Consider the following 24,095-nt stretch of genomic DNA (forward strand, 5'->3'; position numbering starts at 1 on the left):
CAGTGGTGCCCAAGTAGCTTGTTCTCTTTAATATACATTTTGTTCAAGTCTACCAGTAATGATGAAAGGGAACAATTCTGATTTCATTTATATGATTTGATATCTCTGATTCCCAATTGTATAATGATTTATTTGATAGTCTTAATTTTTCAGTTACTTGTAAAAACTATATGTGTACACACATACATACATGCATCTACACCCAAATAAACCCATGTGTATGGTTTATTTGGACTAGAGGACCTGCTTAATTAAATTCTCTTGCATTTTCTTTTACACCATTTAAAGTCATATATGTAAGAAGGACTGAGGACTTACTAATTAAAAAGAAAGGGAGCCTTTCTCAACTGGGTTCCTCAGATCACCAGAATTCTTTATAGAGTTATCAAGGCTTTCCTTGTGACTAAAGGCAGCACAAACTCTGTGGTGTAGAGGCACCTGAGATAGCCGGAATAAGTGGGAGACAGTCCTATAGAATGAGCACCTGGGGTTTCAGAGCGTCTCTGGAAAAGCTAAAATCCCACAGGATAAGCTATGGCAAAACACTCAGTCTATATGCTTGTAACAGAGAACAGACCATGCCAGATAATCAGAATGTATCTGTAATATTCTGGAATGCTAGTTTAAACAGTGCCTTGATTGTATTCACAGGTAGACTCTGAAGGAATAACTTGAGCTTGGCCATATTATAACACATATGTCACATTAACACAAATGCTTCTAAGCCCCTTAGGGATCTTGGGAGCACTTGCACAGACAGTTGTAGTGATTTGCAAACACAAATGAGCTATGGTGAGTAGAACACCCCAGGATTTGGGGCTTGACCTGACGGTAGCAGAGCCCACGCTCTCTTTCTTGGGACTAGTTTCTTCCCAGATTACCCAGTACTGTAGCCAAGAAGCGTCTGTTGGTGAGGGCCTGGTTTCTAAACAGGAAAGTGTTATGGTAAGAAATGTTTCCTGCAGCAAGATGTTCTCCTACTACAAGGGCCCCATTGTGGAAGATTCCTCTCTGGTGGCCTGGGCCAGTACCACCCTGGCAGGAACATGAAGTGTTGATTAGCATGGGCTGTTGCTGAAGTAGTAGAAACTGAAGAGTCCCTTCTGGCCACCACTGCTCTGTGGCTTACTACTATAAAACTACAATATGGAGATATGTAACTGGACAGGACAGCAGCCTGTTTTATCTTTGTAACAAAAAATTAAAGTGATTACTTGAAAATGTTATCACATTTCCACCAAATGGTATGTGATGGAGGGGAGAGAGGGGAAAGGAAAGACATAGGGTTTTGAGCACTCAGGAGGCAGCTGCAAGCAGAGTGGGCATACAGCTTTATGTTTAAGGTGGCGAAGCCTCAGCTTGTTGACAGTGTCAGCTGGCCAAGTGGCATGTCTGCAACCATTCCACTAAGAATTAAAGCCCCTGGTTTCTCCAGTCATTTCTGTTGATTTCTATGTTGCTGTTTTTCTATTTTTTCTTTTCCTTTGCTTCAACTTGGTCATTGGTGGAGCTGGAGCTCCCATCCAGGGTTTTGCACACATCCCACTACTTATCCTGAGATTCATTTCTTCTTTTTCTACCCCCTATAAAGTGAAAGCTTAGGTCACTGCTTTCCAACCCTTAAGGAAATATAGGGTCAAGCATGGTGACACCTTTAATCCCAGCACTTAGGAGGCAGAGGCTAGTAGGTATCTGTGAGCTTGTGTTCAGCATGGCCTAAATATCAAGTTCTGGGACAGCCAGAACTATATCGAGAGACACTGTCTCAAAACAAAACAACAAAAGCAAATGTTTTAGGGCTGTAAATGTCCCCAAACACTATTTTAGTTGTAGCTCATAAATTTTGATATGTTTGTACTGTTTGAAAACCTTTTTAGATTTTCTTTGTAATTTTCTCTTTGGTCTATGGACAGGATCAGGCATGATCAGGGTGGTATGGTGATAGTCTCTTCATTGGTCTATGTTTTTAATTTCCAAATACTTTATAGACCTTTTGTTACCTACTTGTTTGGGGCTACAAAACATAGTCTCTAAAATTCCAATTCTCTTGAATTTACTGAGATTGTTGTGTGGCTCACTGTGAAGTTTATTTCTGTTTGTACAAGGATAATACCTCTCATTCACACTCCATGCTCCAACTGCCACTTCCCTGTAGACACCTTAGGATAATGTAGTGATTGTTACCATATAAAATCTCAGCAGCCTACGCTGTCCTCCAATATTTGTGTTGAAATCACATTGGTGTGTAGAATTGTGGAACATGAGGACCGGGCCATCGACCCATCCTAGGACATTTTACGTTCTCTGTCCCCTAATTGGTCCTGACCTCCTTCAGTACAGCCACCACGAATGGCTCCAAGGATAATGAGCCCGAGTTCAGGTCTGAATGGCCTCAGCACCCTGCATCTCTTCTTTGTCACTGCAGCTTTTCATCCATGTGTTCCAGCCCTGCCTCCCTGAACAAAGTGAAGCAGAGAGGCGAGGCGAGTTCTCTCCCTGAAAACTGGTTCCTCTTTCACAGTAACCACATAAAACTTAAATAATTTCAAAAGGGCATATGCATCTGCTTTGGAGAAAAAGGGTAAAAGGAAAGCTGTGTACTAATTCCCACAGCCAGGCAAGGCCTGGGATGGTACCAGAGCCACTAGCTTCTGGTACTAGAAATGTTTAAGATGACTGGCGGCAGTCCTTCCTATAATTTTGGTAGAACTCAGCCATGAAGCCTCTGGTCCTTGGTTGTTCTCTGCTAGGAGACATTGATGGCCATGTGAACCCCATTTGTTAGAGTCTGTTCAGCCTACCCATTTCTTCTTAAGCCGTAGTGACTTGTTTGTTTCTTGACATGAGTCTATTCTTCAGCTTTTGGTTTGTTGGTGTATAGTTGTTCATAGTAACAGTTCACGGTGGTCTCCGATGACTGTGGGTCTAGAAACCACTGCTAGTGGGAGGAGGAGGGGAAGGGGAAAATGGTTCCATGCTTGAAGGCCTCATAATGCAAGAAGAGAAGGGCAAAGGGTAATTCAACTTTCTGAGAAAGCATTTATATACGGTTGGGAGACCCTGATATGCTGAAGGCTCTTTCCATTCCTTTTTCTTTTCCCCTGAGACAGAGCTTCTCTGTGTAATAGCCCTGGCTAGCCTGGAACACACTCTGTAGACCAGGCTGGCCAGAACTCACAGAGATCCACCTGCCTCTGCCTTCCCAGTGCTGGGATTAAATGTGTGTGCCACCACTGCCTGGCAAGCCTGTTTCCATTCCTAAGCCATGACAGGGAATATTCTTGTAAGATGTTGTGTGTGGATCTCTAACTAAGATCCTGCACAATGTACAAATTCTAGGCATAATATTCTCCAGCACAGTAGCATCTTACTATGGTACACGACTGTGTCAACAACAGAAATAACACCAACACCCACAGGCAGTATTTCTCCAGTTCTTCCCAGGTGACAAGCTTTATATTAAATCCCCCCCCCCCTCTCTGTGTGTGTGTGTGTGTGAGGAAATCACATTTAAGAGGTATTAACATAGTCCCTTTGTCAAATTCATTTTATACATGGGGATATGGAGATTTTATGTGACTCTCCTCTGGATGGTACCAGCCTTATCTCTAGTTTATGCAGTGTTTATTATTACATGTCAAACTAAGTTACCCTTTGGTCACTGAAATCTCATGAAATGTCTGCTTAATTTATCCTTACTTTTAGAATTTGATCCTGGGGAGTTTTTCATGTATACATATATTCCTATGGGTAGAAAAGGAGACACAGAGTCTATGTGGTGGCGAGAGTACAGGAGCCCTCATTCCCAGAGGCTCCAGGGTGACTGTGGTTGGTGACAAAACTTCTAGGATGTGATGTCATACCTCTCAGGAACTAGGGACCAACACTAGTGCTTTCCTCCCCATTCACATAGTTCTTTCTAGATCCCAGGCAAAATAGTAAAGGTTCATCTTTGAAAGATGGAGCACTTAGCAGTATTCCAGCTCAATCAATCCCACATGAACCAATAAAGTTTAAGATTGAATTTCGTAGTCAAACTAAATATTTCTTTGCATTTACGGCAGTAAGAAAAGTGGGGAGCATCTCTCACCTCATTTAAAAAGATATCCTGACTTTCTTGACTGCCAAAGAAAGAGCTTTGCCTTTTTCCTTACTAACCTCTGCCTCCCAGTCTTCTTCCAAACAATCACAGCTCCCAATTTACACGCACAGCTGTGTGGAGTTTTGCATAGAGTATCCCTGACATACTGGGTGGTTCCATGAGTGCCACTGTCTCCCAGAGGCAGGCACAAGTAAACAGACAGAGAGAAGGCTGGCAGACAAACACAGGTGTACCTACTCAGCCTTGGGGAAGACCTAAAATCCCCAGAGGTCTACTTAGGTATTTGTCCACATTTTACCCCCTTTGGAGGTGGCCTTTGATTTTACCTACTTTCTCTCATGTTCTTTACATGGAGAGATTAAAAGTACAGAACTGTAAGGTATAGTGATGTAGGAGGGTCATCTGTCTATGTGTTACTTTCATTGGTTAATAAAGAAACTGCCTTGGCCTTTTGATAGGCCAGCCCTCAGGTGGGTGGAGTAGACAGAACAGAATTCTGGGAGGAAGAAAGCAGAGTCAGGCAGACGCCATGAAGCTCCGGCCCAAGATGGACATGGGTTAGAATCTTCCCGGTAAGCCACCACCTCGTGGTGCTACACACATTAATAGAAATGGGTTAATCAAGATGTGAGAGTTAGCTAGTAAGAGGCTAGAGGCCAGGCAGTGTTTAAATGAATACAATTTGTGTGTTGTTATTTCGGGTGTAAAGTTAGCTGTGCAGGAGCCGGGCGGGACAAAAAAACAGGCTCGTCTCATCACTACAGAATGGTGCCCATGTAAATAACTGCATCCACAGAAAGCCTGAGACAGCTTGGGAAGTAATTCTAGAACAAAATGACAGCATTGCGCGTGGTTTCTTGGTAGCAGCAATTTCTCAGGTCTGCTCTGCTTGCTAGAGGCAAGCGCTCTCATCTAAGAGAAGCTTCCTGACTCAGCTTTAGCTGAAAAATCCTGCAGCTCTTTTAAGAGGTCCTGCCACAAAACACTTAAATGGTGTTGATGAAAAGCTGAATGTATGCTATTTTGGTTTTCAGCCATAGCAGGAAAAAAGCTGCGCAGTTTTAAAATGCCAGCTTTCTAGGCTGTCCTGCCAGTGCAAACTCTGACTCTTTGAGGCAGGAGGGATGGCTACAGAGAGAGGACTTGAATGTAGTCTGTGAGCAGCTTGCTTGCTGGCAGGGACTTTGAAACAGCATAGAGTTGTGGCAATAAAAATGGCTACAGCAGGTACCTCCGACATGAGGCTGGAAAGCTAAGAAATGGGCTAGATCCAGTCATTAAAGCCATGGCTTTCATCCTCTCCTTAAAGACTCAGAAAAAGAGAAATATATAGTAAAGAGAGATTCAAAAAAATCTCTAAATGGTTTACTGTGTGTTAAAAATATATGCTGGTTTGGGAGAGAAAAGAAAAAGGTTAAAGTTCTTAAAAAAGAAAAAGGAGAGTAGTTGGGTGTGGTGGTACACACCTTTAATCCCAACACTTGGGAGGCAGAGGTAGATTGACCTCTGACTTCAAGGTGTTGTAGCACATGCCTTTAATCCCAATACCTGGGAGGCAGAGACAGACAGATCTCTGTGAGTTCAAGGTGTGGTAGCATACACCTTTAATCTCAGCACTGAGGAGGCAGAGACAGATGACCTCTGTGAGTTCAAGGACAGCCTGGTCTACAAGAGTTATTCCAGGACAAAGATATACAGAGAACCTGTCTCAAAAAATAAAAGTAAAAATAAACGAAATAGAGGTTAAAATAAAGCTGCACAAAGATGGAAAATACACAGAGAATCTTGATGCTGTATGCTATTATGCTCTCTTTGAATTGTTTGAATGCTGAGGAAGGAGCAACAGCTACTAAAATATATTTGTTTATAGATGCTGCTGAACTAATCCAAGATGGATATTTTGAAAATACCTTGACTTCAGAATTTGGATCTAAGGATATCATGCTTTGGAAAAGTTCTTCTTTAGTTTTCACAGAGGATGAGACCCTGTGGATTGCTTCTATCCCAATATGGTATGGTAGACCACGCCCTTATGAAAGGTTGCTGTGAACACCCTCAAAAAATTACTCTGCTCAACTGCTGACTGAGATGAATCTAGCAGACAGGTTATACCATGAAAGACCTAAATAACAGCACCCCTATTCAGCACAAAGCAGTTTGGAGAAAAAAACTGTGCCCATATTACCAACCATTGTTTATAAATGTTCTTTTACATTTAAAGGGGGATATGATGTAGATATGAATAATTTGCATTGGTATGGATTTTAGGTCAATTTTGTTATATGTATATGTTTTTCTGATCTTGATAAAGGTATTGCGATTGTGTAGTTCATTTAAAAATGTAATGTATAGAGCTGGAGAGATGGCTCAGTTGTTAACAGCATTGCCTGCTCTTCCAAAGGTCCTGAGTTCAATTCCCGGCAACCACATGGTGGCTCACAACCTTATGTAATGAGGTCTGGTGCCCTCTTCTGGCCTGCAGACATACACACAGACATAATATTGTATGCATAATAAATAAATAAATATTTTTTAAAAAGTAACGTATAATTAGGAAATATAGGTTGTTAATGGATAATTAATAATAGTCAATCTTGTAGTCATGTTAGTTAGATTTGATAGATGTGCATAGATATATTTCAGTTAAATAGGCATTCTTCATATCTTTCAAAGACTACAGAATATGGCATTTTAAATGTTTTAATAATTTGGGACTTTCCATGACAATGAGACACGTCTGTTCCTGGCAGTACCAGCTACCTTAAGAGGAAGATGGGCATCAAAGAGGCCCCTTATGGACTTGGTTAACCATTTGGGCAAGAAACTGCTCTTGCCTGGACTGTTGCATGAACTGGACAAGAAGAACCCGCAGAGAGAGAGGACTGCTGAACTTGCTTAAAGGTGAGATGATCCTTCGGGGTTCCTGACTCATGAAAGAGTCTGCGAGACATCCTGCAGGACACAGCAGAAAGTGACTAAACTGTCTTTGAATTTTCCTGCTTCATGGAGAAGTCTGCTGGATACTATGGGCCTGAAGGCTGAAGATAGATACCCCAATGGTACAGAGGAACTTTGGATGATTGTACAGGCTGTGAGATGTCTCTGTCATTTCTAGAGTTTTGGAAGTTGCTTATTTCTTGTTTACTTAGGTAATATTATATCCTTCTGGAGTCTTTGATGGATTTGAAGAATGGTTACTTATAGTTATAGTTTTCCTTTGTTATGGTAAAAGATAAAATAGATCTAAATATTGTAATTCTTGCTTGATAACTCTTTTGTTATATGTAATTTTACTATGTTAAAGTTAAAGCCTTTCTTTTTTGTTTAAACAGAAAAAGGGAAAATGATGTAGGAGGGTCATCTGTCTATGTGTTACTTTCATTGGTTAATAAAGAAACTGCTTTGGCCTTTTGATAGGCCAGCCCTCAGGTGGGTGGAGTAGACAGAACAGAATTCTGGGAGGAAGAAAGCAGAATCAGTCAGATGCCATGAAGCTCCGGCCCAAGATGGACATGGGTTAGAATCTTCCCGGTAAGCCACCACCTCGTGGTGCTACACACAATAATAGAAATGGGTTAATCAAGATGTGAGAGTTAGCTAGTAAGAGGCTAGAGGCCAGGCAGTGTTTAAATGAATACAATTTGTGTGTTGTTGTTGTTTCGGGTGTAAAGTTAGCCGTGCAGGAGCCAGGCGGGATGAAAAGCAGTCCTGCTCGTCTCATCGCTACAGTATAGTGATGCAGGTCTGACTTAGCACTTCAGTGCTGAAGGCAGAACATTTTAAGTTCCAGGCCAGTGTGGATCACATATGTAGTAAGACCCTGCTCAGACCTGGCTCTTCCTATATGTATCTGAGACTATGTGGCCTCTCTGTCCATCATCTCAGTCCCTGTGCAACTCTTTAGCTACCTCTAGTCTTACCTCAGTGCATAGAGACTACCTCAAACTGGACTCCTCCCCCAAGGCACAGTAGCTTCCTGTGATATGCTGCTATTTGCCTGATTTCTTTGTCTTCAGCAAACTGAAGGCCCCACAGAGATTCCCGTCATTAGGTCTTCTACTTTTTCTTCAGAAGAAGCAAGCACGATTTGAGAAAAGAGGTAAACTTTGAGTTGGTAGAATTTAGTCAGCTTTTAACCAGTCAAGGGTGAACATTATCAGATCCTCTGTGCAGTGCACTTGGATTTCCTATGATTAAGAGATCTACAACCTTGGAGTAGGTCAGAAGCCTAATCAAGGGTGGGACTTCCCAGTACTCATAAATATGTTTGGGTGCACACTGACATTCGGAAAGGCTTTGGGCTTCATTATCCTTTCTCTTAATACTCAAAGATGACACTTTGTCAGGAGTGCCCTACTTGACAGCATAATAACTGTCCACCAGGCTTCCCTACTGGAAATAGACAACTAGTATCAGCAACATAGGCCCTTGAGAGGATGGGATAGGATAAAAGGTCATTAAGGGAGAAGTTGTAGGAAATCAGGAAAGAGTGAACACAGTCTAGACATTTTGAGAACTCACTTGTAGTCAACAGGTGTCCCATCCAACCATTTCCACTCGCTTTCGTGCCCAGAGTCTGTGAGGCCGATCCAGTGGCTATCCCTCCCCACTGTCTGTTTTTTTATCCATTGCTGAAATAGAAGTCAGGAAGGTTTGTTCATTATTAGCCCACACAAAGAAGGTCTTGTTTTTTTGTTTTTTTTTGTTTTGTTTTGTTTTTTGGTAAAACTGACAAAAGAAAGTTCTCAGAGTTTTTAATAGCTCTTGCAGTACATTTTGTATTATGTTTATTTTGTGGGCACTGTTTTCAGGGGCTTTCACCTTCTGGGTCAAGCTTAACAAGTGATAGTAATGTTCTTCCTCGGAGTTTCTAAGGATGACTGCTGTGTGTCCTGTTTCCCAGCAACCACCCATCCATGAGCTTCTACCAAAACTGGTGTAGCAAAGACAAGTTGCAGAGCAGTTGTTTGGGCCCTGGCCCAACTGCTTATTTTCTTATGCTTACTAAAAAAATAGATTTCAGGATTGTGTCTGTTGGAGATGGTTGTCAGTCAAGTCTCAGCTCTGCTTTTGCCTTTTTCCTTGTGAGAAGAATCAGTGATCACACCTATATTCCCTTCCTTGAGGCGTGGATACAGGGAGACAGTCAGAGGTTTTAGGCCAGCCTGGCTTATACTGCAAATTCCAGACAAGCTAGGATAACATAGCAAGGCTTTGTTTTAAAAAAACCAAGGGGGAGAGGATGGCAATTATAAGGTTTATATTGCAGGGTTGTTATGAGGTTTAAAAGGGGGACTTGCACACAACAGGGACTTAATAAAGGGCCACTATCATTGTCACACACAGGCCTTTACCAACTTCTGAATCAACAGATCTGGTTTGTGGCACCCCACCCCAAGCCCCCCATCTCCTGTGTGTGTGTGTGTGTGTGTGTGTGTGTGTGTGTGTGTGTCTAGTGGCAACTCCCCCTTCACTTTTCTACTATACTGAAGTTCTCTAGAAAGCCACCAGGAGGCGCTATATATCTGTAGGCTTAAGCATCATGACAGTGCCTATGCTCTAGTCCCAGTCATGCCTGCAAACTGCAGCCTTCCTTGTTTATGAGGCCATGGATTTTGATCTCTTTGACTCCCTAGGATGCATGCAATTTCCAGGTATAACTGATTTCTAAATTACAATTTTCTCCAATCAAGTGTGCAGCTAACATACCATACCTGTTCCTCTCTTGAGTTTATGAAAATGAGATGTGACGACTTGTCTTCACAGAAAAGCTTAGCATCCTCAAAAATTTCTTTTTCCATCGAAAAGTAGTAGCATTTATTTGTGAAGTTCTTCCAGTGAGGTGGGCAGCCTAGAAGTGCAAAGTTTTTACACAATTTATTTAAAAAACACAGAAAGCACTCTTCATTTCCTGAGCTGTGCTTTAAGATACCAAAGGGACAGTGTCATGCCAATGGAAACCGGGTGTCCCTGAGCAGAACATGTAAACTGTAGAGGACACAGTAGTAAAAGCTATACTACAACCTGTAAAGGTGTGACTGGGCTTTTGTTTTTTCTGCACCAGGATCAGACTTTATAATGGCAGAATGAAGAAAGTGGTATCGGCTCTGATATTGTCGCTCTTGGATCAGCTACAGCCTACAAACTAGTGCGTACAAAGTTCAGATCCAAAGTTCAAGCCCTGGGCCAGCATGGAAACCCGCAAGGCTTAGTTTCTAACTAATATAGAGATTTTCAAAAGACTTAAAGGGATGCATAGGCACCACAAAACCTTCTTAAGTAAAACCTGAGTGTGGGCATTGCCAAAGGAACATTGTCTGCACACTGGGAGAGTTAACTGATGGACAGTCTGTTTCTAAGGAAAAAGATGGTCAGAGAGTAACCAGTGCAGGATATCTGGAAGGAAGTGCTTGGGGTGCATGTGTCTTCTGAGGGCCTGGCTTACCTAAGTGACTAGAGACCTGATAATATTTGGGCATATACTCAGGGGCCCGACTGACAGCAGTGAGGCATCAAGGGGGACGCACAGGGCCCCTGATGCTAAGTGTAACTAGGGGACTCATGGAGGTTAGTTTAGCCAAGCATATACACTGCCCTGTTTCTCCCCCCGACACTGGCTGAAAAGGGCTATTTGGACTTACCATTGGTCTCTGATGCTGGAGTTGGCTCGTTCTGCAGAGCCAAGGGTTCCATTGCTCCTAAGGGGCCTGGGGGGCCAGGTGGCCCTTTGGGCCCAGGTATGCCTGGCACCCCTGGCAAGCCTGGTAGCCCCCGAGGTCCAGGTACGCCAGGCTCGCCCACAGTACCCTGCAGTCCTTGGAAGCCAGGAGGGCCCTGGGGTCCAGGGAGTCCATCCTTGCCTGGTGGACCTGGTGGACCTGGGTCTCCATTAGGCCCTTGAGGTCCAGGCTTCCCTGGGGACCCACGGGATCCTTTAGAGCCCTGTGAGCCTTTGGATCCTTTGCTGCCACGCTCTCCAGGGGGGCCTACTGGTCCAATTGGGCCTCTCTCACCCGCAGGGCCAGGAGGACCAGGCTCTCCCTTCTCTCCTTTCTGTCCCTTGTTGCCAGTTGGACCAGGTGGTCCCTGAGATCCTCTGTCGCCTTTTGGACCCCTGGGACCAGGAGGACCTAAAACATAAAAATGAATATATGAAGTCTATTGTGAGGGTATATCTGCTTAGATAGCCTACAATAAAAAAAACTAACACATAAACATAGGCATTAAGGAGTGCTTGCTATTTATAATGTATTGTTAGCTTCAAGAAGTAAGACAGAATGAGATTCAGTTCACCCAACATCTTCCTCTGGCCTCCATATGTGTGCAAAGTTGTGCATACATGTGAATAGACCACACATACACTACACACATGCCTACAAAAGCAAAAAGATCAAGACACAGAGATAACCAGGTGAACACACAAGGAGGAGATGGCCATCTGCAATCTAAGGAGAGAGGCCTTGGAAGAAACCAACCTCACCAAGACCTTGACTGCTAAACTTTCAGCTGGTTTAAGTCTATGCAAAGCAATACAATGATGTACTGGTTTATTTTTGTTTTTAATTAATAAGCCTACCCTTCCTGTTCACAGCATTTAGGATGGAACTAAATGGTGTTCACTGATAAGATCCATGATGATACTGGCACTAACATGCTTGTCACTAACAGAAAAGGCGTGCATTTCTCTTTTTTTCTATGAATTCGGTCTTTGGTTTCCTAAGCCCATCTAGACATCACTTTATCTGGCAGCTTTACTTAGGACTTTTACCCAATGCCCATGCCTTACTGCCAAATCACAGAATTCTAATGTCATCATTCTGTGTTAGGAGATATCAGAAGAGACTTCTGGGTAATGGGGACCTGCCTTGTGTTACCTCATTCCAAGAAGTAATACTTCCAAACCTATGTGTTAGGTGGATTCTGGGTCCATCCATGGCATGGCTGTAGAGACCTGCTTTCCTTTTCCATTTAAGAGTGGGCCCATTGATCCCTTCTGCAATCTGAGTTTTCTTCTCTGAGCACATTATCCAACCCATGCCACTGAGAGATGACTAGAAAGGCCTTTTACTGCCATCTGTATCTCCTTAAAGTAAGTTAGTGCCTGTGTAGGCAAAATGGCATCATAGAGGCTCATACTGGGGAAGGTGCCGGAGAGTTCCCTGGATTGGGTGTATTATTGTAAAGTTCTAATTTAACAGGCACATAATATATAACTTCTCAACCACATGTTTTCTTCAGAATATATGTTAAACCTCAGGAAATCCACAAAATGAAGTTCTGTTAGAAAATCTACTCACTTTAGTAACACTTTATTATCCTTCCTTTCTAAACTTTCATCCAGTGATTAGTTTCTCAGCTCCTCACTCTAGGGTTTGACACTCTACTGTAAGCTTCAGGAAATGAGTTTATCTGCAAGGATAAACTTACCTCTCAGCTCAGTTAGATTCCCCAGCTCCAAAGGCTCACAGCTCTTTCTTTCTCCCATACCTAAATCTAAGGCCTCACTCATATGGGGTAGCAGCTTTTCATTGCTTATTATTTCTGGGCAGGACAGTTTATAGAGTCTAAATGACCCCAATTCCCCAACTGGACATAGCTGAATGTCCTCAACTAATACACACATAGACAGACACTGACCTTTTTTCCCCAAGAGGGCATCAGACATGGGTTCCAGAGCCAGCACAAAACAGCAAAATATGCTAATTTCTAAATCACACAGTGGAAAGTGGTGGATACAGATATGTGGTGCAAGTTTTTACCTTTAATAAAAATATCACTATCAATGGACTCCCAACTAGGTTAGTAAAAAACCAAGTCTTTTCTTGTAAAGCACTGCACTTATGCACTGCACACAGTTTTACAGCAAAATTAAGCTTAGTATCTATGATTATGCATACACGGGGCAGGCACAGAATAGTGATGTCCTCACTTACAGCTGTCTTCACCTTACAAAAACTGCCTAGAAGCAGGTACTTCATGGTAAGAGGAATCATATGATAAACTCTGATGACAAGACAAGCTAGATGTTTACTTTGCTTGTTAATTAAAAAATTGATAAAAGAGCCAAAGCTATTTTAAAAGCCTAGCATTGGTCCAAGAGATGTTTTTCTCTGAGATGCTAGTGTCACTGTCAGCCTCTGTAGCTGTTGAAATAAAAATAAAATAAAACGAGGAGCTGGGGACATGGCTACAAATGGCTGCTGTGCAAGCCTGACCTCGGAAAACCACATTAAAAGGCAGCTGCAGTGGCTCGAATGTGTAGTCACAGCTTTCATGCAGTGATGTCAGTGGCAGAGAGGCAAGCGCATCACCCGGAGGCTAACAGTCACACGAGTCAGTCATGGCACAACCACAGAAGAAAAGAGAGCCCTCCTCAACAGGATGGAGAGCAAGAACAGACTCCTGACCTCCCCATGGAAGGAGTGGCACATCTGTACCTGTATGCAGGCACACATATATACATATAAATAAATAAATAAAAATTAAATGTTACCCATTCCTACTCCCACCCTACCCCCCACATAAAATGAGAAAGTATTGCCGGATGGTGGTGGAGCACACTTTTAATCCCAGCACTCGGGAGGCAGAGGCAGGCGGATCTCTGTGAGGTCGAGGTCAGCCTGGTCTACAAGAGCTAGTTCCAGGACAGGCTCCAAAGCTACAGAGAAATCCTGTCTCGAAAATCAAAAAATGAAAAACAAACAAGTAAACAAACCAACTAAAAAACAAAACAAAAAGGGAAATATTTATGAGTATGTATTCAGCAACTTGAATGTCAAGTCAAGAGCGTCATATTGTGTGGTGCTCTATGGATGGCAGTGCAGAAGTGCAATTTTCAAGGCTGAGTGGGTGGTTCTCTGACTTGAGATGTTGAATTGCCAGGATACCCATGTGACTGGCAAAGCTGTCACAAGCTCCCCAAGTGCATGCAGACAACTAACAGCAGGGTCTGAGCAACGCTTCATTTGCTCTGTTACCTTGTGGCTCCCAGACGTCAGAGACTTAGGGGATTTAAGATACTGAATCCTCGGACATTAGATTTTTATCACTGTCCCCTTTCTGCTTTGGCATATCAATTGCAGACTTTGAGAAGTGCCATCTGCTCCTGGATCCTACTCAAGCCAGTTTTAAACATGATTTCCAACAAAACTTCTGTGTGACATCAAGTAGATACAAGGCCTAAGTTTTGTCTGTCATCCAAATTCTTGGAGACATGATGTTAAGAACCCTGGATGACACAGTACTTGGGGGCTGAAGCAGGACTGCCACAAATTTGAGGCAGTGGTAGGCTACACATTTATTCCAGTTTATTCTGGGATACAGTATAAGATTCTGTCACAACAACAAGAACAACAACAACAAAGAACCCTAGTAGAAGACTAGAAGATAGACTGGGTAGAAATAAGAAAGATACAATAATGCAGCTTTCTTTTATAAAAAAGCTACTTTGATTGTAATTAACTGAATTTATTAAGCACCTATGTGTTAACTTTCTGTTACTATAGCAAAATGCTGGAGATCATCAACTTCAAAAGAAGAAATGTTTATTTTAGCTTATGGTTTTGGAGGGTTTGGCCCATGACTAACTGGATGGATATCTTGCTTTTGGTCCTTTGGCTGGTAGCACATTGAAGTTGGGAAACTTATGGAGTAAATGATTTACTTTATGGCTGAGATTAAAAAAGAAACTGGCATCTCACAACAAATCCCTTTAAGGTCAGGGGTAAGCACCCAGTGAACCAAACACTTCCTGCCAGGCCCCACCTCTTCAACATTCTACCACTTCCCAAAAACAGCAAGTGAGGATGAAGCCTTCAAAATACAGGCCACTGGGGAACATTCTGGATCTAAACTATAGCAGTGTGTAATAAGCAACTGTTGACTTAGTTTTACCAAGGTGAAAAAGGAATGTGAAAATTAAAAATGAAACAAAACAACAGATAGTTTGGCATGGTGACACATGTCTTTAATCCCAGCACTTGCATGCAGGTCTCCATGAGTTAAAGGTCAGCTTGGTCTATACAGTGAGTTCCAATACTGCTAGGCCCTGTCTCAAAACAGAACAGAACAAACAAAACAAAACAAAACAACCACAATGACAATCCCAAAAATAAAATAATAATAAAGTATATCATAATAATATAATAATGAATAATAAAAAACAATAGATACTCTTTGACAATCATTCTGAAGAATCATCTTGAACTAGAGAGTTGACTTCTAGTTCATGTTAACTTCTTGTTCAGAGAGAAGGGTATATTCAACCCACGGTTTCTCACCAAGTGACGACATCTGCTTCATAGACTTCCAGCTTCCCTCAAGGATCTGAAGACACATTCTGGCTAGGGTTAGTGTAGCATGAGGGAGAGAATAGGAAGGCCCTGAGAGAACCTAAGGCCTCATATCCCATCTGCCCTGTAAGTGGCATTGTTCCTGGATCTTCCAGCCTTGCTACTTACCCTGCAGAGCTTAGTTCAAGGGTCAACTTCTTATCCAAGAATCTACTGCTGGAAGTAAATTCTTCATCTTTTCAACCTTGCCAAATGTGTTGCTCTCTGAAGTCAGCATAGGTACCAGGATACCATTTGGGGAAGCCTGAGCCTGGGAACTAGCACTGCTATCACTTGCCAGCTGTTTGAAGTTGGAACAGTTATTTGGGCTTTCTATGTTTTAGACCCCTCTACTGTAAAAGGAGAACACTAATGTTTCCCACCTTAAGGAGATACAACTATAAATATGGACTATTTATTTGAAGGCTCAGCAGCATGACCAGTACCCGGGTGTGATTCACCTCCAGGTAAGACTCCAGAAGCCAGCAGGAAGGACTTATGGACTCAACGCCACCTTAACCCTGTGTGCCGTGAGACGCTCTGTTTTGTTGCCACTGAAATGTGTTGGTTGTAGGTATAGCACAAGGGAAATCTTTCCTAGGAATTGAATTCACCATCACACAGGTGCTATTCTAACCCAAGCTAGGCACCTCACTCCATGCTTGCTCTTACCTCAACTGAGCCCTCAAAGTCTGAAAGGTACACACAGATGAGGGGAAAGTTCCTGGAGAAACAATTTGGTACTCAAACGCTGTCTCATTTCATACTCATGAAACTTTACTATCTCAGGAGGGCTGAGGGGAAAACATCAGATTATGTAGAGGGTACAAATGCTATGGGCAGGGCCTAGCCTGCAGAGGAACAGCTCTGGAGACAGCAGAAACTTCCAGTATGGCAGTGTGCATGAAAGGCCCTCTGTGTATAGAACTTAGGATAAAAATCTTCATGTTATTTGTAATCAAAGGAAAAAAAGGCTCCTTAACAAGAGTTTTGGTTGAAAACTGTACATACAGTTATTGCCGATATATGACTACCTACTTTTTCCCTTTTATCATGTTATTTTATTTTTTAATACAGGCTCTTCCACGTAGCCTAAGATGGCCTTGAACATTCAGTCCTAACTACCTTGGCCTCCTGAATGCTGGGATTATAGATATGTACCACTTCAGTTTCTGCATCTTGATGAGGATGCCTCAGGTGGCTGAGATATTAGCACATGACCTCATTAAAGGCGTGTTAACAGACTTTCTTGGAAATTATCAAAATATTTTAAACTCACAGAGGCAGAACTTACACAAACCATAAACCAATGTAGCAGCTTCTCCATGTTTATGGAAAGAGGAAGCAGATGGGATGAAATGGGCATATGTAGAATTAAGCACGTGTATCCAGAATGGGGGTGCTTTCTTAGCCTCTTGTTATCTTAGTACCTGCTTGGGACTGCTGTTCTGGAGGGCAACTGAACATAGCTAGCTATGCTGACAGAGGAGGGTTAGACTTTGAGACTTGCCTGAGCTAGACAGATTCTGTCCCCCAACAAAAGAGTGGGGATCTGTTGGGTCTTGTCTACCAGAGAGCAGGATCTTAGCAGATCTAACAGGCTCTGTTCCATTGGTGCCGACATCGTGCTGTTCCCAGTGCTCAGGTTCTGGGTGGTTCTATCATCTTTACTTACTGTGAAGTTTTGTGTTACTAACAGAATTGTTGAAAGGGTCCTGCCCTCTGTCACCTGTCACAAACAGGTGCTTTTTATAGTTAATCATTCAACTAAAGTGGCAGATACTCCTTAAGGTGACCGCCAGTGATGCACGCTGTGGTAGTTTGAATGCAATTGGCCCCATAAATTCATAAGGAGAGGCACTATTTTGGAGGTGTGGCCTTCTGAGGGAGGGTGTCACTGTGGAGGAAGGCTTTGAGGTCTCATATATGCTTAAGCTTCGCTCAGTATTACTGAGACCACTTCCTGTTGCCTGCAATATGTTGAACTCTCAGCTACTTCTCCACCACCACATCTGTCTACATGCCACCATGCGCCTACCAGGATAATAGACTGGACCTCTGAACTGTAAGCTGCCACCTCAATTAAATGTTTTTCCTTATAAGAGTTGTTGTGGTCATGGTGTCTCTTTATAGCAACAGAAATCCTAATTAAGACACATGCCCTAGGTGTCACTTTCTCTTTAGTATGACTTATGGGACTTGCTTCAAACCGATAATACATGGCAAAGGTGATAGAAAGTCACTTCCTTAATAGGTCATGACATTAAAGGCTCCATCTTGGCAGACTAGACAGAGACAGGCTTCTTGCTGGCTTTGCAGAAACTGAGCTATTATGATATGGCTGCCTGGCCAAGAACATATCACCTTCCAGGAGCTGAGGGTATTCCTCAGATGACAACCCTTAGGTTCAAGACAACAAATAGTGCCAAGAACCTGAGGTGACATGGAAACCTTCATGTTCCCAAAACAGTTTCTGATGAAGTCACAAGTCCTTAGGGAGCTGGCAGCATAGGAAGGCCCCAAACAGATGGCCCAGTGCATTGCACTAAGACTCTGGCTAACAGAAGCTATGAGAAGTTATGTGTGTTTGATTTCGCCTTACTCAGGTATCTACCCAGAAAACTATTACTATCAATTTATCCATCCAAATGTGCTGCAATCCACCTGTTTTTCTACATTGTTCTTAACAGTATCAATGCCCAATGTCTTGGTAAAATCCAGACATGTTATTTCTAGTCTACAAGTTTAACTAATCTGTCATTGTAAGGAAATAAGATTAGGCCACCTGCCTCCTTTTTAGTGGACTCATTGTGATAGCGACTTTTCTGAAAGCTCACAAATTACCTTTCTCTATTCCCCTCTTAAACTTTTCTCAGGCTTAAAAGCAGACCCAACTAAATATAGTGTGTTAAATCTACCTTTTATTCCCCTTCTGAAAGTCAAGAATATGATTACTTGTCACCCATCTTTGGAGGCTTTAAAATTCTCTAAAGGTTATGTTGCCCAAAGGGAAGCATCTACCTGGTCTTCTTGGTGTGCCTTAGATAACTGAGCACAGCATCCAGTATCTGACCTTCTTTGTAAGCCTTAGATAACTGAGCACAGCATCCAGTATCTGACCTTCTTTGTAAGCCTTAGATAGCTGAGCACAGCATCCAGGAGTTCTTTTGCATTAAACCTATGATGGCAGTTATTGTTGGAAATCAGCCTGAGTCCACATCATTGCTTCTACAGCATGGATGCCCTGGATGACAGTAAAGTTCATTTCCTATGGTAGTGACACCTTTTCCATCTTCTGTGAACTCACAGTTACTGTGATAATTGTAGGAACCAGCCACGATAAGCTAAATAGAAACAGACCACCCAAAGGAATGTCTTTACTTCTAATCATTATCACCTGCTAGGATAGAACTCGGCCATTGATAAGTTTAATAGAGGCCTGAGTCTTAGTAGTTTACCCTGAAGCAAAACCTGGTTGCAGGAAGGACCATTACCTGAGCACCACCCAAGAACAGACCATCCAAAGGAAATGCGTAACGTTCCAAGTTCCAACCACTGTAGATAGGATCACCTGCCAGCACACACTCACCAGGACACCCTTAGACAAATGCCAAACAATCAGGAGTCCTGAACCTCAGAAATCCCCTCACCCCCACCTTTACTACTATAAAAACCTAACTCTGAGCTCAGGGCTCTCTGTTTATTCCAATACGTTGGACATGTGGAGAAACCAAGTTTGCAAACTTACATAAAACAAAGACACTTTGCTTTTACATATGGGACTTGGTCTCCTTGTAGATTTTTTGGGGGGCTTCATGGATTTGGGCATAACAATAATCAACTGCCCTTCTACTGGTGAAATGTATACATTATACCTTAGTTGTAGCCTGAAGACCTGGATGAACTAATCTTGCTTTCACAGGAGCTCAGCATATATAGGCACTGAAATAGCTCAGATGTTGAGAAAAATCCAAAACAATCAATCTTTAGTACAATAAACTACATCTATACACCACCCTTCCAGATGTGGAGCTTAGCTCTCTTCCTCCTGCTGACTTACACATCAAGAATGGAACATGGTAGAAGGAGGTGTGGTGTAACACAGGCTAGCTTCACCCTCTTTTTTTCTTTTTTCTTTTTTTTTTCCTCATGGTTTATTTTTTTTTATATTTAAAAATTTCCATCTCCTTCCCTCCTCCTTCCCCCTCCCTCCCCTCCTCCTCCCCCTTCCCTCCCCTCCTTCTCCCCCTTCCCTCCCCTCCCCTCCACCCATACCTCCCCTCCCTCCCTCTCAAGGCCAAGGAGCCATCAGGGTTCCCCACTCTATGCTAAGTCCAAGGTCCTCCCAACTCCCCCCAGGTCCAGGAAGGTGATCGACCAAGCTGAGAAGGCTCCCACAGAGCCCGTCCATGCAGAAGAATCAGAGCCCAGAGCCATTGTCCTTTGCTTCTCAGTCAGCCCCCGCTGTTGGCCACATTCAGAGAGACGGGTTTGGTCGCATGATCCATCAGTCCCATTCCAACTGGAGTTGGTGATCTCCCATTAGTTCTGTCCCACCGTCTCCATGAGTGAACGCACCCCTCTTGTTCCTGACTTTCTCCCTCATGTTCTCGCTCCTTCTGCTCCTCATCAGGAACAAGAGGGGTGCGTTCACCCTCTTAATATGGACAAGAATGGCAGACCTTCACTCCTGATCCTCCTGTCTTTGCCTCTTTAGTGTTGGGATTACAGGCATCTGAATACTATTTTTCCTCAGGGAAGAGTTTTATTATGTAGCCCAGCCTGGCCTTGAACTAAGAATCCTCTTGCCTGAGCCTTCCAAGTACTAGGATTACAGGTGATCACTACTGCTAAGAGTGTGTGACTTCTGAGGTGAAGTCACAAAGTGGTTTTCATTTTCCTCTCTTCACTGAACCGCTTACTTCAGAGAAAGTAAGCTTCCCTATTGTGACAACACTAAGAAAATTCACTTGGTGATGAACTGAGTTTCTTGCTGAGGACCATGTACGACAAGTTAGAAATAGATGTCCCACACCTACTAAGCATTCAAATGACTGTGCCTCAGTTAACAACTTTACTGCAAACACACACACACACACACACACACACACACACACACACACCCCAAAATAAAACAACCAGTCAGGACCAATCTATGAATCTGCTTCTGAATTCCCAATCCATAAAACTTGTTATATACTATATATTTGTTTTAAATTGTCAAGTTTTAGAATAATTTGTTTTGCAGCAATAGATAACTGGCACAAACCCAAATATGAAATTTACATTTACCTTGTAGAATTGTAAAATTCTTGATGAGCTGACCATGCTTTGAGTCAACCAGCTTCATCTCTTCCATAATCACCGATAAGTTGGCCACTTCAGTGTCTAACCTTGACCTCATCATGTCTTGCTGTGTCCTGAGAGAAACAGAATCCAAACGGATATTGACCAGTGTGTTATTCAAGGAGGTCAGGTCATCAGTGTGTCTAGTTAAGGTATCTGTGCAAGTGGTCCTGACTTCATTCAGGTTGCTGGTCAGCGTCCGCAGGTGATGGGCTGTGTAGCTAATATTGCTAATGATGTTCACAATATCTGTCTCAAAGACCTGAAAGCGTTCCTCTAGTTGGCTGAACTTGATGGCTGTCCTGTTCTCTGCATCCTTGTGTAAGTCCTGAAGGTCTTTCAGGTTCTGTTCATTTGTCTGTGAGATAGTGGTGATATTGTCCATCTGATTTGTAAATGAGCTGAGCTGGCTATTCATCTCCTCCAGGGTGTCATTGTTGGCTTTGGCCAGGACAGAGTTGTTGGCAGCCAATGTCTGCATGCTCTGTACTTTGTCCTTTAGCCAATCGGTGTCCTTCTTGGCTTGAAGGAAAACTTGCTGCAAACTTTGGAAGTCATTCTTAATTCGCTGGATGGCTTGGCTCGTGTCGTCCACAGAGCGCTGCAGATTAGTGATAAGGTTCCTCTGCTGTACTTGGGTCAGGTTCAGGTTGTTGAGGTTCATGATAACCATGCTCTGAGAATACATTTGATTCTGCAGATTGCCCTGGAGCACACTGGTATCTTGTTGCAGATTTGTGACATAGCCATTATATGCCTGGAGGGTTTTGTTGACAGTGGTGATGAGGAAAGAATTATTCTGCAGAGTTTCTTTCAGTTGACTCTGCCTATCCTCCAATGAATCCCCACTTGCCTGTAACTTCTCCAGTGTATCTTTGTTCCTGCTTGTTTTTTCTGTGATCTCCTGAAGTTGTTGACGGAGATCTAGAATATCTGATCTGAAGGTAGAAAGTTCTGAGTTGGTGCTTATAGCTTTCTTTCCAGTTTGGTCCCCTGGAATGAGAGATGTTTGTTACTTAGACTGGTGGTAAAGAGATGTTCAAGTGAGGCCAGAGACCCAGATATCAGCCAAAAAGATGGCTCAATGGGTAAAGGCATTTACTGGCAGATCTGACAACCTGAATTCATTCCCTGAGCCTACTTAGTGGAGGAAGAGAGCAGAAGCCCATTAAGTCATTGGTCCTCTGACCACTACATGCATGCTGTGACATGTATATGCCCCCTGCCAAACAAACAAACAAAAATAAAAGTAATTTTTCAAAAAGATCCCATATGCTTAAATGGTAGCACTGTCTTTTAGAAATCTGTGGTACATGCAGGTTAGGCTGTATTACTGAGAATATACTTAAAATGGGGCTTTAGAATCAGCAAAGGGGTTCAGCATAGGACTTACAAACTTGGGTGGACACTTCTTTCAAAGACAGAGGGAGATTTACCAGATACCAGGATAGCAGGCAGGGTGTACTTATGAGAAAATAATCTTACAAATTTACCAAAATTCTTTTATTCAGTGGGTATTTAATAACTTGAATGCTAGAAATTACTGACAATTTTCAAAAGCAGAATCATATTCATAGAATCTTAAACACCATTTAAACCAAAATTCATTTTTTAATAAATGAAAATAAACATCAGGAGACCAAACAGGCTAGAATCTTTTATATTAAAAGTTATGAGGTTGGAGAGATGGCTTAGCAGTTAAGAGCACTGGCTGATCATCCAGAGGACCAGTGTTCAATCTCCAGCACCCACATGGTATCTCATAACTGTCTGTAACTCCAGTTCCAGGATATCTGATACCTTCACACCAGTGCACATAAAATAAAAAGTTTTAAAAGAAGTTAACTCTGTGGGCATAGTTTAATCTCACCATTCTGGAGGTAGAGGCAGGAGGATCTCTGAGTTTGAGGCCTACCTGATCTACACAGAGAATTAACTCCCAGAAATGTGCTTATGCAGTTTAAAATAATTCAAATTAGTATTTACTGAGCAGATGAGAAGAGAACCTCTAGTAGATGCTACTTAACGACTCTTTTCTGTCAATATTGGATGTAGATTTTATATGATGCATGAGATTTTCAAGGTGGGAGTCCTTACCTTTGAAAATGGAAATACTCAGCCGGTCAGTGGTGGCACATGCCTTTAGTCCCAATACTTGGGAGGCAGAGGCAGGAGAATCTCTGTGAGTTCAAGGCCAGCCTGGTCTATAAGTGCTAGCTCCAGGACAGGCTCCAAAGCTACAGAGAAACCCTGTCTCAAAAAAACAAAACCAACCCCCCCAATGGAAATATTAGAATCAAATAGCAATTAAAGACACAGCATTCACCAATAAAAACACTAAACACATTACTATTCAGAAAAATTGTTATCACTCATACAGATGACATACAGTGGAACCCTCCTTTCAATGGCTCTCTCTTGCTGTAGTTTACCTAATTTTTTCAGGTCACTTTCCACTGCAGTGAGCTTGTCATTGTAAGTCTGGCGAGATGTCTCCATGCCACCTGTGACATTGTCCATTTTCTCTACAACTAAGATTTGGGAAAAAAAAAAAGATTAGTTGACTTATCTGCTCGTGTTTGTTTTTCAATTCTAAGATGAGATAATTTCATTACAGAAGAAAGGAGATTTAAAATAAGAAGCTGAGATCAAATATGGAGGAGACTGTGTGGTAGTGTGAATGTAATTGGCCTCCATAAGCTCATAGGGAGTGGCACTACAAGGAGGTGTGGCCTTATTGGAGAAGTGTGTCACTGTGCAGGTGGGCTTGCAGTCTCCTGTGCTTAAGCCACTGCCAGTGTTTCAGTTCACGTCTTGGTTGCCTGTGGATCCAGATGTATTAACTCTCGGGTCCTTCTCCAGCACCTTGTCTACTTGCATGCCACGATGTCCAACCATGATGATAATGAACTGAACCTCTGAAACTGTAAGCCACCCCAATTAAATGTTTTCCTTTATAAGAGTTGCCATGGTGATGGTGTTTTCTCACAGCAATAGAAACCCTAAGACAGGCTGTTCTTTAGATGAATAACTAGCAAAAAGCCAAGTGATATAACTTATTGGCGGAAAGACCGTATATCTGTAAACTTTTGTTTTTGAAGCTGTAGAAAGGGTTTGGAGTACTTTCTAAATTTTTGATATGCTGGAGTACTCTGTTATACACTGAATCCCCTACTGTAACGTGTCTGTTAATTTCTACATGTGGAGACATATAGCACTATAATTATTCAAAAAATTATATGACTTCTAAGCCTCCTTAATGTTCCTTGCGTGTGGGAACTCCACTGGCAAAGGACTGGCTTAGCTGGGTGTGGTGG

General features: G+C 42.5%; 1 protein-coding gene across 1 annotated transcript in view; it reads right to left on the reverse strand.

Annotated features, from left to right (window-relative positions):
• Nucleotides 1-24,095, reverse strand: part of Colec12 (collectin subfamily member 12) — a 214,085-nt gene that overhangs the window by 15,001 nt on the left and 174,989 nt on the right. The window contains exons 4-8 of the mRNA XM_038330579.1: nucleotides 23,211-23,309; nucleotides 20,725-21,771; nucleotides 10,744-11,232; nucleotides 9,817-9,953; nucleotides 8,624-8,733 (exon numbers count right to left, since the gene is read on the reverse strand). Coding sequence (XP_038186507.1) covers nucleotides 8,624-8,733; nucleotides 9,817-9,953; nucleotides 10,744-11,232; nucleotides 20,725-21,771; nucleotides 23,211-23,309 — 1,882 coding nt within the window. The remainder of the gene's footprint in view (nucleotides 1-8,623; nucleotides 8,734-9,816; nucleotides 9,954-10,743; nucleotides 11,233-20,724; nucleotides 21,772-23,210; nucleotides 23,310-24,095) is intronic.

Source organism: Arvicola amphibius, chromosome 5 (genome assembly GCF_903992535.2).
Source record: "Arvicola amphibius chromosome 5, mArvAmp1.2, whole genome shotgun sequence".
NCBI lineage: Eukaryota > Metazoa > Chordata > Mammalia > Rodentia > Cricetidae > Arvicola > Arvicola amphibius.